This window comes from Vombatus ursinus, unplaced genomic scaffold (assembly GCF_900497805.2).
Source record: "Vombatus ursinus unplaced genomic scaffold, bare-nosed wombat genome assembly UNPS02014807.1, whole genome shotgun sequence".
Taxonomy (NCBI): Eukaryota; Metazoa; Chordata; class Mammalia; order Diprotodontia; family Vombatidae; genus Vombatus; species Vombatus ursinus.
This window is the reverse complement of record NW_020954585.1, coordinates 41,549,934-41,567,773: the sequence shown is the minus strand read 5'-3', so window position 1 is coordinate 41,567,773 and position 17,840 is coordinate 41,549,934. Positions and strand designations below refer to the sequence as shown.

The following is a 17,840-nucleotide window of genomic DNA, read 5'->3' as shown; positions in this document are numbered from 1 at the left end:
CAATCACTTGACTTTTCTATGTAAGTAGGGATTAGCAGGAATTCCACTCTATTTCTCTATTGACTGAATACTGAGGTCACTGTTGAGCCATAAGATCTAGTTCCCACTCACTCTTGGATGGAAGCAACAACGACTTTTACTACCTAGGAGGTACGAGAGATCAATGTGGTTTTTTCCATGGAAATTTTTAATAGCCTTCTGTTATTCCTTTTTTAAATTAGGCTTTCTACTTGGCCAGGAAAAGCAGAAATGTGAAATTTCAGATCAGTAGGTGTCACATTTAGATTATCTGCAAGCCTGGCTTCCACTTTAACATCTTTAGATATTTGTGCACAGATTTTCCCACATTTTCCCATCCAAATCCACAAAACACCCAAGTCCCTCAAAATCCCAACAATGGCTAAATTTTGGTTAAAATTAACCAGAATCTAGACCTCAGAAAAAAGAAATTTCCCCTCCTTAAACCCCTCCTTTAAATATAAACCCAATACTTTCTCCCTCAACCCCAAACAATAGAAATGAGCTCACTCATATCCTGGTAAAATCCATCTGGGCAGGTGGTGACACAGGAATTGGTTTCTTCATTCAGGAAGTAGCCATATTTGCAAGACAGGCATTGGTTACTATGGCTTCCAATACAAGACTCACAACTGGGGGCACATTTTCTACAGCGCTTCTTGTCTGCATGGTAGTGACCCGGGGGACAGCTTGAGACACAGATTCTGGATTGTTGGGGACACAAAATTGAAAGGTTAAAATTACCCCTGATTCTTTCCCATGTATTCTCCTAATACATGAGAGACAACTAGCCATCCATCTTGGCTTCAAAATCCAGTTTTCCGCTCTGTTCTATCATGCATCCTCTGCCCGTGTGGTCTCTAAAGCCTTCTCCATCTTGGTGTGTTCACAGAGAAGGGACCTACCCTTTATTTTACCTTCCTGTTTAGTTCTTGCCTTCAATCCATCAATCAACAAACACTTATTAAGTGCCTACTATGAAGCACCTCTAATGGGGATGCGTTAGCTGGAAGGTCAAAGGGAATTTGGGTTAACTAGGAATGGAAAAAGAAATGTTGTCATTTCAAATCCCAGCTTTGGCACTTACAAGTTGTTTGATGTCTGGCAGGTTAATCTCTCTAGGCCTATTTTCCTCATCTGGGGAAACTAATACCTGCACTGTCTCTTTCACAAAGATGTTCTGAAGATTAAATAAAACAATGCACAGAAAATGTTTTATCATAATTACATAACTATAAGTTAATTATTAATAATACATTGGACGTTATTATTGCTTTGGCAAGGAAGAGGAGAAGAGATAATGTGTTTAAATCTAGAGATCTTGATAATGTTCAAGAGATGATAGTGGATGGGGAGATGCCATGTGGAACATGGAATGAAGAATGAAGAGGAATTATAATCTTAGCCTCACTTTCCAGGTCCATAAAATAAAAGCATCTATCTTATAGGGTTGTTGTGAGGATCAAATGTGATAACATATGTGTTGTAAACCTTAAAGTACCATATAAATGATGATGATCACAATTTTCCTTTCATGCCTTTAGCAACTAAGTGGTCCAGTGGATAAAGTGCTAGGCCTGGAGTCAGGAAGATCCAAGTTCAAATCTGGCACATACTACCCTGGGCAAGTCACTTAATCTCTATTTGCTCTAATCCATTGGAGAAGGAAACATCAAACCACTCCAGCATCTTTGCCAAGAAAACCCCATGTACAGCATTGGTATGTTATGGTCCACCACACCTTGTTAGGGCCACAAAGAGCTGGACACAACAACAACAACAGTATCATGCCTTTCTTCTGAGAGGGAGGTAGTGGGGAAGCATTTTCATAATTTTTCATCTGGACAAGCTGAACCAAAGCTTATGAATTGAGCAGCATAAGCAATGAAACTTACCGTGTATTGTTTTTCAGTTTGTAGTAGTAGTGCAGGCAGTCATTGCAGTGATCTGGTCCTGGTCCATCACATCCTACTTTACTGCACTCAGGGTCACAAGGACCTTTGGGAATCCAAAGAGAAACAAAAGCAACTCAACACATTTCTAGGAAATGACTTTTTAAGGGAGTTTGTATTTCTATTGCCTTATGCAGATCCCCCAGAAATCAGTGTGATTGCTAAGTCAAGGGAAGAACCTTTGACTTTCTTGAGAACACAACTGATGCCAAAGGGCCATTCCCCTCCACCAAACAACAACAACAAAAAAGATTCAGGCCATGCATTGGCCATGAGAGTCAATGTGGTACAGCAGCTACTCTTGGAATCAGAAAGACTTGGGTTCAAGTCCTGTTTCTGACACGTTAACCTTTCGGTGCCCCAAGTAACACTCAAAGTTGGAAAGTTACAGATGAGTTACCACTATGTATCAGTAAAGAGAATTTTCATAACAGCATCATTGGATCAAAAGCACTGACATCCATAAATATTCGGGATATAAAGAACGCAGGAGAGAAGTAAAGCCGATGTTGGAACAGAAATACAGCTATTGCACAACGCTCGAGTCCTTTGAGGTTAGCGGAGCAACACAGTAAGCTTCAGTGATACTGTGTCGAACATAAAATGTTACTCTGACATTTGGCACAAACTTATTGGCATCTAGTCTTGGATTACAAAGCAGGAACTTTAGGCACAGATAATATAGTAACAATTATATCCCTGCCCACAGGCCAATGGTCAATTCAACAAAGAAAAACTACAGATAAAATTAAAAATCGGGCAGCAAGTCCAAATCACCTCAAGACTTGGGGCCTGCTCTCTATGAACCCACTAGCTGCATATTGCCTGGCAGAGAATAAAAGAGAATGTACAATGAACAGTAGCACTAGACAGGAAGATGGGAAAGGCTTCGTGTCTTTCCTATGGAAGTTGAACTACTTTCGGATTGGTGGAAAAGATTCCAAGTTTATGAACTAGTGATAGTGAAGTCCTTGTCCTCTGGCCTCTTTTACTTGCTGTTTATAATTGGGAATTTTTGGCCTCATGAGGTCTAGGTTCTTTCCTGATCTAAAATTCTATAACCCTACAATTCCTACCAGCAATACATCATACTTAGTGGAGAGGAAGCGGATATTAGCAGCTACACACCAAATAATTTACTTCAAGCAAGAGAAGGGGCTGGGGGGAGGGAGACATCTCTCTCTCTCTCCCTCTCTCTCTCTCTAGGTCTTTCTCTCTCTCTCTCTCTCTCCCTCCCTCTCTCTCTCTCTTCCTCCCTCTCTCCCTCTCTCTCTTTCCTGCCACCCAGATTCAATGTTTTTACAGAATTGCAAAACTTCTGAGTTGGAAGTAACCTCAGAGGCCTTGTAGTCCAAAACATATCCAAATAAAAATTCTTTCTACAGCACACCCACGTAGTCATCCTGCCATGCTTAAAGACACGCGCTCCTCCTATTGAACAGCATAAACAAGGACGTTTGCCTTGTATTGTTTTTCAATTTGTACTAGTAGTGAATGCAGATTATCTGTTTATAATAGAGGCTATCCGAACTGTTGGACACTTGGCCTCTCTGTAACTGCTACTTATTGTTCCTAGTCCTGCCTTCTTCCCTCAGTTCCTTCTATTGAGGCTCATATGACATAATCTTGAGGCCCATCAACAATCTAGTTGTTCTCCTTTATAAGCTTTCTAGGACATGCATATCCTTCCTGAAATGAGGTGCCCAGAAAGCAACCACTGAGTCCACAGATAATTTCTAAGGGCAGTTCTGAAATTTAGCATGAATTATATTATGAATATTTAGTCTCCCTCTTTCTCTTTTTCCCCCCTTCCTTTTCTTTTTTCTTTTTTTCTTTTCATTTTTTGTTTTGGAGGCAATCGGGATCACACTGTTAATAAGTGTCTGAGGCCGGATTTAAACTCAAGCCTTCCTGACTCTAGGGCCGGTACTCTATCCACTACACCACCTAGTTGCCTCTCAACTTGTATTTTAATTATAAGAATTTTTTTTTATTATAAGATGAGTTCTAGATCTGAAAGGAAAGTACAGTCATCCCTTCCACATCGTTGGGGGTTAAGGGTGAGGCACCCCTGTGATCTGGAAAATCTGCGTAAAAATTTTTGGCCCTCCTTTTGGAGAAGGTGTCTGAATTTTTTCTTTTACTCTTATGGGGTGTTTACAGTACCTTATTGTAAAATTTGGGTTGATATTATATAATATTAGACATATATTTTATGCATTTCTGAGTTTCTAAACTTTTTCCGAGTTGTTTGCTGGTCTTTTTATGTCATCTGTGGCTTCTGTAAAACTCCCCCAAAATTCCCATATAATTTCTTTTGCTGACCTGTGATATATTGAAACTATGATGGGGAAAGTATTGATATGGAAGGGATGACTGTAGTCATTTCTATATATTGAAGAGCCTAAATAATGTTATGCTAATTAATGACAGAGCCACCTTCCATGTGGTGCAGTGGATACAATGTCAGGCTTGGAGTCAAAAATACCTGAGTTCAAATCTGGCCTCAATAATTACTAGTTGTGTAACCCTGGGCAAATCACTTAACCCTTGTTTGCTTCAATTTCCTCATCTATAAAATGAGCAGGAGAAGGAAATGGCAAAGCACTTTGGTATTTTTGCCAAGAAAACCCCAAATGGGGTCTTGCAGAGTTAGACATGACTGAAAAACAACTGAGCAACAGCTACCTTCCTGCAATGTTGAATCTCACCATTCCAAAAGTCCCTAAGTATAAACACATACTATTCCTATTTTTGAAACAGCTTATGAGGTCTAACAAATAACATCTCTGTTCTGTGGAATTGAATTTCAGCTTAACTCTGTGTCCTATTGACTTGAAAAGCTGGTGAAGGCAGTGTGATTGAGGCAGAACCTCTGTGATCAGATTAATTGGTAAAGAGATCTAGGCAAAGTCAGGCTAAATGCCTGAAGCTTGGCTGACTTCTGAAAAAAAAATTGAAAAAAATCAGAGTTAGCATTTAAGCAGTAGGACAACTTCAGAGAAAAATGGTTTCCTGGTGGACCTAATTTTTCACGAAATGACTGAGGAAATAGGAGAAGAAAAAGCATTTCTTCATCTTTGTTATAAGAACTCTGTATGGTAAGTCATTCTAGTGCTTTTCTTGAATTGCCCGTTCTAATGTCAGAATAACCAGAGCTTAGCTTGTCCTAAGGAAGCACTCTACTTTTATGGGTTACTATGGTTCGGTAAGCTCAGTTCAAGTCCTAAGAGGGAAGGACTAGGAGCAACAGGTCAAAGCTACAAGACAGCATATTCAAGTCCAAAGGAAGGAAAAACTTCCTAATAATTAGAGCTGCGCCAAAGTGGACTAGCCGTCGGTAGTGCAGTCTCCTTCATCAGAGGTCTTCAGCCAAGGACTGGATGACCATATGATGAGGATATTGAAGAGAGAATTTTTTTTTCAGGTGTGAGTTGGACTAGATGCCCATTAAGGTTCCTTATAACTGAAATTCTGAGACACTCAAAGTCTATGACTCTTTGGTCACTTGCAATAGTCAACATAGAAATGGTTCATGAACAAGACCATAAAGGAATTTATTTTTACTTACTTAATGAACAAATTTAGTGCTCAAAACCATCCTGGAAAGAAGAGTTACCATGGAGCAGACAGAAACAGTTAACATACACTTGATGTAGTTTGTTGTCATTTTGATAAATACATGGGGGAAATAATTTCTCTTGTCTACAATAGAGATAAGAAAATGGCCCATTGGATTTCTACTGCATAGGAAAACCACATTGCCAAAACAGAGAGCTTGGATGATTTAGCCAATTAGGTCCTGATTAACTCAGTAGGCTTGGGAGCACTATAATCGAAGTTTATAAATTACTCTGAGGCAGTTCTTGTTGAAACTGGACTTGCATGAGTACCTAAGATATTAAGTTATGAGACATAGCAACAAAGGGTTTTCTTTTAATTCCTGCAGGGAAAGATGTTGTCATGAATTATAAAAATATGTGGTCTTCCCAAGGGCAATGTTAAGTGTGTAATTTAAGAACAGCTCTCCAATGTGAAAAGCTTGCTCATTATGCAACAGTTCCTTAATACATACAGATATTCAAAGGAATAGGACACATACAAATTAAACTGAATTTGGAATATACCAAGAATTCATGGATCTGGCTTAGATTTTATCCCAAAGGGTTCAATGAAGCCCATGTCAGAGGAGGTGTAGTACAGTCAATAGACTGCTTACTCTGGAATCAGAGATCCTGCGTTCATATTCTACCTTCTGAGGTTTGCTACATGTGTGACCTTGGAGAAATCACCTAGTCTCACCGGGCCTCAGTTTCCTTATTTGCAAAATGAGAAATTTGACTAGATTCCTTTCAGCCTTTGCACATCTAAGAACCTAATGCAACATGTCCTGGGTATGGTAGTGGGGTACAGGAAGATTTGCTCCATTTTGCTCTATGTGTAATTCCCCACTTACCTGCATAATCATCTGTAACATAGTCTTCTGTAGGGTCCTCCACTCGACTAGAGCGTACACGTTCCACTCTGGGAAAGTCATTTGTTGGAGAATAAGGCTGAATGGATGTTCCATAGAGGACCAAAGACCATTCTTTCAATTTGCCTTGGGAAAAACCACAAAATCAGAGAATCACCAGATGCTCACATTTTAGGGTTTTTCATCTTTCCTTCTGGCCCTTTCAAAAAAAGAAGAGAGCAACCTTGGAAAATTAGTTAGAAGTTGAGCTTCATATTTGTATGAACCATTGAATCAGGGGCTAATCCTGAAACTGTTTTCTGTGGGTGTGTGTGTATACAGGGTAAACTTTCATTATTATATCTACACTAGGTTTTTTCCCATGATGGGGGCAAGGTTTTTTACTTTCTAACAAATTCATGTACATGTACATATATTTATACGTATACATATACGTATACATTCATATATATACACAAACATGCAAATATAGTTGATTCTCCTACATATCTAGCTCCTCTTCCCTTTCATGAATTTTATCCTATCTTCATGTTATTACATATTATTCCACCTCCTCATCCTGATACCCAAACAGGAGCTTGTTAAAGGAAGAAATGTCAATAGATGTGCACAAGCTATAGAAGTTACTTGTTATAAGGGGCTCATACGCAGTGAATTTGAGTGACATTTCCAAGAGAATGAAGAATAATCTACCTGAGCTAAGAGGTGAATATTTACATTCCTTACTACTGAGGAAGCTGAAACTGGAAGATCCCTTGAATTTAGGAGTTCTCAGTTGCAGTAAGGATAAAGCTGATCAAGTGTCTGAACTAAGTCTGTCACTGATGCGGTAAGTGCCTGTGAATGGAAGGTCACCAGACTAGCAAAAGAGGGGAGCAAAACGGCCCAGGAAAATGGAACAATTAGGGATTCCATGCCAATCAATAATGGAATCAAGCGCATGAGTAGCCACTGCATTTCTGGCCTGGATAAGACAGGAAGACACATTTTTTAAAGAAGAAAAAGAAGAAAGAGGAGGAGGAAAAAGAGGAGAAGGAAGAGGAGGAGGAAGAATAGAATCTAGAAGATTTCAAATGTCTGGATACCAGATTATATGCCGTCTCAGAGCATTCCTGAATTTTATTGAGGATTTTCTTTTCATAAGGCATAAGAAATAGTCCTGAGAGAAAAATTTTCAGTGTCACCTGAATTGCTTATCACTTTCTAGGCCACCAACTGAACTTTGCCCTACTTAGTCCCTAAAGCAGATTTATCCAGTCATTACAACACACACACACACACACACACACACACCATCTCCGCCCTACCCCACCCCAAAATTAATCTAATTCTATCAGGCCTTTTCATTTTAGCAGTCAATTAGTTAGAAGAGAGTCAATGCATCACCTCCCTTTGGCAAGGTTTCAAGAAACTTTTCTTCAGAGTAGACCTCTTTCTTACTTGTTTATTCCTTTATATCTTGGCTTCATTAAAGTTATCCTTTGGTTCAAAAATAGGCTTTTGGCATCAAGTATAATTAAAAGGAATTGCCATTGGCTTTAAAGATTAATACACATAAGCTAAATAACATAAAATAGCAGGAAGATGGTAGTTGTCTTAGGCCATGATGTTGTCATGAAATGTAAGATCGGCCTATATACTATAATGTGCAAATTAAGGGACTGAAGTTGTTCCAAACTACTGCATGTAAGGAGTTTCAGGTAAGAGCTTTCCAAAGGCAATGTTTGCCCATGTGAAAACTTGGGAACCTAAAGAAAGTATATTGGCAGATCTTAATTTTTAGGAGTATCAAAGCCTGAACTTCTTAGAATGAATAGTCAGCCAGTCAATAAGCATTTATTAAATGCTCATTATGTGCCAGACATTGTGCTAAGCCCAGGGAATACAAAGAAAGGTAAAAGACAGTTCTTGCTTTCAAAAATGCCACTGCTTAATTATATTCTCTTTATTTTCCTATAGGGTGGTAGAGTAGAAAGAACACTAAACAGGGGATCTGCAGACCTAGGTTCAAATCCCACTTCCAGTACTTTACTAGCTATGTGACCACAGATATTCATACTCTCTGGATCATAGTTTCTTCAGTTCATATAATTGGATAATAGTATGGATATTATCTACCTCACTTGATTATTGAAAGTGTTTTATAGAAATGAGAGTTACTATTTTTATTGCTATTATTCTTTCACTTTACTTGTTCCTCTTTGAAATCACCTGTTACTAGATGTCCTTTTTAAAGTCTATAGCAGGGGCAGCTGGGTGGCACAATGGATAGAGCACCAGCCCTGAAGTCAGGAGGACCTGACCTCAGACCAAACACTTGACACTTACTAGTTGTGTGACCCTGGGCAAATCACTTAACCCCAATTGCCTAATAAATAAAAAAAAATAAAGAAAAATAAAGTCTATAGCATACCTAGCATTCCCCAGGGCTCTCCAGGCTTATTGTGTCACTGTTGTTACATAGTGCACAAAATTTGTATTTAAGCAATAGTCAGAATTACTGAGAGATTTCAACAAGTTGATGAATAGGTTGCTTTTGCTATTGAACGGTGGTATAAACCAGAGCAAGTTTTCTTGCTCGTTTCACCCAGTTCAGAAAAAAAACAGACAGAAAGATGGGATAATGGGGCTGTTTGTTTTCTTACCTATCAGCCACTCTCAAATCTATTTCTTCTGCTTTAGTTCACAGCGTCTCTGATAACCACCCTGTAAGTTCTTTGGTGAGCACTGCTGCATGATACATCTTGTTTCTTTCCCTTGTGCTATTGCTTAAAGATAATAGACAAAATAGGACTGGCCTGGTCCTGTCATTCAGCTCCATTTCTCTTCTTTGGGGTACTTAACGGGACATTATTTTGAGATTTGTAACCACTGCCAAGATTTCCATCAAACCACTATCATATTAGGGACTTCATTTTCCCCCCACTATGGAAGCAAATATAGCCATGGGGGTGGAGAAGGAGGCAGAAGAGTTTGTTACTGAAGAAGGGACATTCTGTTAAGCAATTGCTGTGCAAATAAGGAATGAGAAAATCTATGCAACTTGCCAGCATATAAATGTCATTTGCCCCTAGGGCAGCTTTAATGTGCAAAATGAAAATGCTTCACAAAATATATATTTTAATAACCAAATCTAAATGGGGGCCAGCAACATCTCTATTCTGGACTGATTCCACTATTTAATTTGGCCTGGAAGAACTCTATATCCCCAACCAAGCCCCCAATAAAGACTTCCTACTTCTTGAAGGTAGAAATCTATCACACTCCAAAGAAGTAACTGTAGAAATGTAGTAGGTGCTTTTTTTTCCTCTTAAAAAATCACTTTCCATAGAGAAGTATGATTTACCCCTAAATATAATAAGATTTAGGGATTATTACACATTGACTATTACTAGCCATATGTTAATACTTTCTTGGCAAGGAAAAAAAAAGCAAAAAAGAAAACCATATCTGATATGAGAAATGTTTGGGGTTAACTGGGAATAGGGTTGACCTTGACCTTTACCTTTGTGTACCTGAAGTCAACAATTTCATTTATATAGTGCTTTAAAAAACTTATTTCACAAAGCACTTTCCTCGTAATAATCTATTAGGTTAGCACCTAGCAAAGTGCCTGGTATAGAGTAAGCACTTCATAAAAAACCTGCTGTTTGATTGAGGTAGATTTTGCCAATATCATTAGTTCTGTTTTACAGATAAGGAAATAAGTTCATCATGGTAAAGTGACTTGCAGGGTCACAAAATTAATAAGTGATCATGTCACTTTAATAAAATCTTCAATCTGACAACCAAAGAACATTTATGTTTTTTAGGCAATTGGGGTTAAGTGGCTTGCCCAGGGTCACACAGCTAGTAAGTGTCAAGTGTTTGATGTGAGGCTGGATTTGAACTCAGATCCTCCTGACTTCAGGGCTGGTGCTCTATCCATTGTACCACCTAGCTACCCTTACCAAAGAACATTTATTAAGTGTCTATTATGTGTAAGGCATTGGTGATTCAAAGAGCTTATCTTCTACTGTGGTAGGCATAGTGGTGACAATGAGGAATGCACCATATAATATGTAAATTTACATATGATAATCTGAGTGCCGGGAGAGCAGTAAGTCAACAAGTATTTATTAAAAATGTACCACGTGTCAGATGCTGAGGATGCAAAGGAAAGCCAAAACACATTCCCTGCCCTCAAGGAGTTTACAGTCTAATGGAGGAAACAACATGTAGCAGCTAGGTGACTAGAGTTTTATCAGGTATCCATCCCATGAGGTGGATAGAGTTCTGTATAGTAACAACTCAGAGGAATAGCAAAGGCTTGTCATAGGAGGTGCTACAGGAATATCAGAGTCTACTCAATAAAGTATATAAAGCTGTGACTTTAATCTTCAAGGATCTCTACAGTGTGACTCTCACCTCTTTGTCTAGCCTTATTTCAGAATCTTCCCCTTCATATATATTCTACCCTCTCCTGTTTGCATTTACTCGCCTCATTCCTCATGCCACAAATGGAATGTTCTTCCTTTCCTCCCTCATCCCCCAACCCATCCATGACTGTTGTAATTGAATTGAATTGTAGTGAATCAGAATCAGGAACTTGAATTCAGGTCTTTTGATTCAGCTCTAGTCCTCTTTCCATTACAACATACTATGTGCAGGCAGAACTATAAGGCTAGTAGTTTTTTATTTCTCATGCGACAGGAGGGAAAGATGTTGTGATTCATGTGCCAAATGTAAGAGATTTCCTTGAGGGAAAGGATGAGATCTTGGATATTGAGAGGTAATGCGGCAGAGCTGATAGAGGACTAGACTTTGAGGCAGGAAAACTTGTGTTCACATTCCACCTCTGACATCTACTAGCCATGTGATGATGGGCAAGGCACGACCTTTTTATCTGAGCATCTGTTTCTTCATCTATAAAATGGGGCTGATAATATCTATTACAGTGTCTACTTCACAGTATTGCTGAGTAGTTCAAATGAGGTGTACTATAATGGGCTTGCAAAACTTTAAGCAACATATATATGTCAGTTATTATTATTATTATTATTATCATTGTTATTACTTTGTTGAATTTTGCACCATTACAATGGTAGGCATATAATAGGTTTTCAATGCATATTGCCTGACAATTGCCACTTAGGCTAGGGACCCTTTTCTTATTTATCTAAGCATCAGCCAACACCTAAACATCTATTAGTCATGTAAGGAAGGCGTAGAGGTACAATGGGAAGGATATTTGATTCAGAGTCACAGAACCTCAGTTCAAATCTCATGTTTCACCTTTACCACCTGTGAGATATTAGCCAGTCGCCTTAACCTCATTGAGTCTTAATTCTTCATCTATAAAGTGAGTGTTGGAATCGATTAACTTCTTAAGGTCCTTCTATTCTCCAAACCAGTAATTCTAAAGGTCACCACTATGTTCTGTGTAGGAGTCTTTCCCCCCACAAAACTTCACGTAGCTGATTCTACTCACACTTCAAAACATGGAAGATTTGAGATCATTTGTGATGTGTGATTCTTTGAAGGATCATAATTGGATAATGGCAACATGGATTGACTCAAAGTTGGTTCTTCCCTGGATGACCAGATGGAGCATTGATGAGATAATTGCAACTTAAGATATTTGTGATATGATTATAGAATGGCTGTAAAAACCATGATGGTGGGTGAATGGAGCACAGGTATGTGTACTACCCTGTGGGACATGACCAGGATTGGCTTTTTAGAAAATATGCCAAACCTTCTGCCCCATGTTGAAGTTATGTCAGGACTTATTTTATTCTACAAATTAATGTTACATGTTAGTGTGAAGAAGGCAGTTTGTTCACTATGACCAGAGTGGCTTGAATCCTCCTGAAAAGGCCTTTGTTCACATGGTCATTTCCATGCTACGTGTGTCCAAAAGGTTTTCAGGTTTATGTCACTCACAAAAGAGTAGAATGTCATCATTCACGCTGTCCCCTGTGAACTCATTCAGCTGGTATAGGACAAATCCAACACCCTGCTTAAGTTCACAAATTTAATTTAGAAGAAACTCAGGGTGGAGACACCTATATAATTCATTTCCTTCTATCAATCACGTAAAGAAGTGAAGATCAGACCATTTAGTTTCTCTGTCTTTTCCCTATGAAACATAAGGCATGTTTTGTTAGGGCAAACAAGGCAGTGGCTCATGGTCTGCCGTTGTTCTGTTCTCATTGCTACTGACTTTCTTGAGCTGTGAGTTCCTAGTGGTCAGGGACTACATTTGCCTAACACATAGCCCAGTCCAGTGTGAATGGTAAATATTTTGTACCCTACATTATTTTTGATGATGGTAAGATAAAAATCAAGGTGATGGCTGTTTGTTACAGGTAAAAATACTATTCCATCTTCTTCCAATTCAGAAAATAAGGTTAGCAGGAAATTAATGAAGACTGGCTCCTACCTGGGGTCTTGAAGTTCCTCAGCTGAGATGGCGTATCATAAACTTCCAGCACCCAGTCACCTGCTGCTTTTTCTCCCCAGCAATGAATAGTCATAAACTCCCAGTTTTTGAATCCTTCCATAGAATGATCAAATAGCCTGGAACAGAATCACCAAACATTGCTTTGTGTATGAGTTTAAAAAATCAATGAAGTACACCGTCAGTAATACTTCCTCTACCTATAATCGTCAGCACACACGTAGAGACTTCCTTCATTTAAGAAAGGACATCATCTCACAAATGATGCTATCATTGGAGCATAAGGGTTAATCCTCATGACATCGGTAAAGGGGCTTAGAGCTAATAGTTCATGGGAAGCTTGCCAGGTCAACATCAAGGAAAAATCAATGCAGTATTAGGATGACGAATGAATATAGATGAATGGTGGGCAGGCATGGTCAAGTATCTACCTACCAATCTTCTCCCTTCTCAAAAATGAAAGCTCTCAGTATCATAGATGAGGAAAACTTCATTCTGTCAATGGTATGCTGGAGGCTGATAAGAAAGGTATCCATATTTGAGTGGAAAGGGCATTTAATTTGGAGTCAGATTACTTAAGATTATCTATCTCAGATACTCACTACCTGGGTGACATTGGACAAGTCATTTAACCTCTCTATGCCTCTGTTTCCTTAAGAGTAAAATGAGAGAATTAAACTAGCTAGCATTTAAGGTCCCATTCAGATCTGAAGTTATGTTCCTATATGACTTAAGATTTATGATCCTATGAAGAAAGAACTATCCAAGTAAGACTATCCAGGATCCTGAAGAAACAATTGTTGGCAGTGTTTCTGTTATTTAAAGTCATAGTTTCCAGAGAAGAGCAATAAAACAGGAAAATAAGTCTTGGTTATTTGTCTATGCGACTTTGAAAGAAAGAGAAAAGGAAGCAATAGGATGAATTAATTTGCAATTTAACAAACATTTATTAAGCAGTATATATATACCAGATACTTTGGATACAGAAACAAATATAACACAGTTGTGCCTTCAAGAAATTTTCATTTAAGTAGAAAGACTAGATTCTACTGGATAAAGACTTCTTCATTGGATAGTGTATCCTGTTTCAGTGAAGACTATATGGATCAGAACACTTTGTGTTCTGTCCATAGGGGCTAAATCCTGGGGGTATGCTGGTAAATGTTTAACAAGACTATATGGTTTAAAATACTTTGTGTTCTGTCCATGGGGGCTAAATCCTGGGATTATGCTGGTAAATGTTTAACAACAAGCTCTCTGAAAATAAAATTACATATGATACATTTTAAAATTTAATCTGCATTATTAACATTGTCTTCATTACTTTCTTAAGTCTAGAAAATTAAAAATAATAGTAAATCAAACCTTGATTTGTAGCATTTCTCAGTTTCCAAGGTACAAATGCTCATCCTGAAAATTTAACAATTGGCTCTTAGAGCTGGCTCTAGCACATCACTGGAACTATACCCTACCCACATATTCATGTTTTCTACCTGAGTTAATTCTCTGCAAATAAAAAATACATTTTACTTACAAATAATTTAAATGAATTTTTCCTAGATGAGGGGGAAGGATCTTATCTCCCCCCAAAACAATTTTATTTTTAAAATTAAAAAATTAAGGTTATAACATTAAAAGGGATTTCTTTGATACATAGCATAAAATTACTATGACTTAAAGAGAAAAACTCGGTAAGGCTGATGATGGAGTAGAGGGTTAAGGATAAGCAAAGCTTTGGAGTATCATGCCTCAAGGACTAACTTGAAGTAATGTCCAAATTTTGATAGCACATTTGGAGAGTAATTGGCAGATGGTGACTTGATTTTCTTAATTGTATTATGGTAATTGAATTATAGAGGGCTGGAATGAAGAAGTAGAAACTTGGGTCTAAATTAGGATTCTGAATGAGGGGGTTTACTTTATTAAGTTCCTGAAATCCAACACTGACCTAGGGGAATTGACTTTGGAGTTTACTGCCTTGAAGTGAAATTGACTAACAAGAATCTGACAGGGTGGGAAAGAGTATACACTTCATTCTAGAAGTCGCCCCACATCGAGTTAGATTTTCTTTGTGCCTGAACTATTTCATGGTTGTAACTCAGACACCTTTGCAGACTTCCATCCAACCACTCCTTCAGGTCATAGAGAAGTCACTCAATGCATCGAAGCAATAACTTACTGAATGCAACCTTTCCAAGTGTCTAATGTACACTCTGGGAGCAGCTGAGGTAATGGGAAAGTTTGGCTTAGCGCCTCTTACCTCAAAACTACAAAGGAGACTCCTCGAGGCAGCCATCACATGCTGGCCACACTTCTATTTTTGTAACTACAGCCAAATCTTGATTATTCAGGGGTCAGTTGTCCAATCTGTAGTTAAACTGACCCCATATTTCTCCTCTTTCAAATTTTTCCTTCCCATCTGCCTGCCTTCATCTTAGTCTTACTACTCTCAAGCAACTGCAAGAATTTATACTGGAGGCCTGACACATCTAAATTCAACCTATGGGATGGGAAGAGAGAAAAACAAAGACATTTTTAGAATTCTAACAAGCGCCTCAGACTTCCGAATGCAAACAGACTTTGTCTACCAGGTCAGGAAGCAACGAATTATATAACCCTCGTCATTTTGGCAGCCAGAGTCTGTGGATATAAAGTAGGGGAAGTAAATCTCAGAGTGTCAATATTGCTATGTATTCAAAGGTTTGATGGTGAAAAAGGTTGACGTTAATTTCTTTGGTTATCTGAGAATTTAAATAGACCTCTGAAGTTCACCCTTTCTCCCAAAACATAGGCAACATTTTATTGTAATTTAGATTCAGGATTATGATCTACTTCCTCCTTATGAAATAATGCACCAGAGGCACTGTAGATAGCTAGATGTAACTAGTAGGAAATGGAAACCAGGATTCTAGAATGTTGTTTTTTGAAATTCAGAAAAAAAAAAAACCAAACATAGGAAGAAGAGAATTGATGAAATGTCCCTCATGTTAACTATTCCAGGACCAAAATTTTAAGTTCAAACAAACAAAAATAATTTATGCAATCAAATGCCAAAATCTTTCAACATATTCCCAGATTTTAACTATAGATTTATCACTCATTTGCTAAATTTTAAAAAAAGAGTGGTCTTCAGTTCTGAGTTTCTGTAGTGTACCAAGCAAGCTATGTAGCAGTGTTAGAAGACTGCAAGGATTGGGGGGTGGGGCCAGTGGAGGGTTAGGGTTTCAACAGTAAACATAAGCAAGAGAGGAAGTAGACAGAGAGATGGCCTCAGAGCCAGAAAGACTAGGGTATAAGTCCTGCCTCTAACATTTATTTACTGGTTGTGTGGCCCTGGGCAAGTCCCTTAACCTGTCAGTGACAGTGGTATTAAAATAAATAGAAATAGAGGCCACTAATCTGTTCATAAGGATCCCTGTGGGTCACATATTGACTTAATTTGAAAATATAATGTTATCTATACTGTATTTTTATTACATTAAATATTTCCCAATTACAATTTAATCTGCTTTGAGCTGTACTCAGGAGTGTTAGGTGTTCGACACTTCTGCTCTAGGTAATTCTTTAAGATGATAAATTGCAGAGAAAGTGTCAACTTTAATTGGGAAAAGGCTTCCTCCTCTGGGAGTTCCCTATGCTAATGAAATTACAGGTCTAATCCCCTCCCTTCTCACCTCCCACCCCCAAAGAGTAGACAAAATTATCTCTATTTGTAGATAACATTACCCAAATTACCTTACAGGGCTATGCCAATCAAATGGACATTTTGTATAATTAGGCAAAATAATAACAAAATTCATTTGGAGGAATTAAAGGTCAAGTATATCAAGTGAATATTGAAAAAGGAGGAAAGTGAAGGTAGTAACTGTCAAAACTATCTGGTACTGGATAAAAAAAAAATAAAACAATAGATTAGAGGAGCAAGACCTCTAAACACATGTGCGGGCATGGTGCTTTCTTAAACCAAAGAGTACAAACTATTGAGGAACAGCCTCTGACAAAAAAATGCAGGGGAAGTTGGAAAGCAATATGAAGAAAAATATTTCTAGATTATTATCTCACATAGTATACAATGATACATCCCAAAAATAGATTAATTATTCAAATACAAAAGTTATATCATAAAAATTAGAGAAGGTTGTTATATTTCTTACAATTATGAATGGGGGAAAATTTGTACTTGGGCATGGGATAGAAGAGACCTTAAAATGAAATAAATATTATCAATTACATAAAATATAAAAGCTTTTGCAGAAATGAAATTAATCCAGCCAGCACCAGAAGAAAAGGCACATCTTAGGTGGGAAAAATTTTTTCATTAATATCTGGTAAAAATGTGCCATCCAAAATCTATAGAAAGTTGACATAAATATACAAAATCAACAGCCATTCCCCAATGGGCTGAAGGTCAAAGGGCATGAAAAATAGCTTTGAAAAGAAATAAAAGTCATAACCACCTGAAAAAAATTCAAAATCACTAATAATCAGACAAATGCAAATTAAAACAACACTGTGACAACAAGCCAGCAAAAGATCATAAAAGATACTAAGATACCCCCCCCCCAAAGTATCCAGTATCGGATATTTGTCCCCTAACTATCTGATACTTCCTTCTCAGTTTCCTTTGCTGCATTTTCAACTATTTCTTGCCCTCTTTGCTTGTTTTTAAACCTGGGTGCATCCATCCATCCATCCATCCATCCATCCATCCGTCCATCTATCCATCTTTTCTCCTGGTGATCACATCAGTTTCCATGGCTTCAATTAACAACTATGCAGATGACTCCTAGATTTATATATCCAACTCTGATTTCTCTTATGACCTGTAATTGTGTATCACCAGCTTCTTCCACTTGGATGTCCCACAGACATCTCATACTCAACATGTTTGAAACAGAACTCTTTCTCCATTCACCCATTTCTTTTCCTAAGTTCCCTATTTCTACCAAAGGCA

General features: G+C 38.0%; 1 protein-coding gene across 1 annotated transcript in view; it reads right to left on the bottom strand.

The window, feature by feature from the left end:
- Positions 1-17,840, bottom strand: part of PCSK5 (proprotein convertase subtilisin/kexin type 5) — a 608,686-nt gene that overhangs the window by 190,376 nt on the left and 400,470 nt on the right. The window contains 4 exon segments of the mRNA XM_027875021.1: positions 529-722; positions 1,914-2,016; positions 6,427-6,570; positions 12,869-13,005. Coding sequence (XP_027730822.1) covers positions 529-722; positions 1,914-2,016; positions 6,427-6,570; positions 12,869-13,005 — 578 coding nt within the window.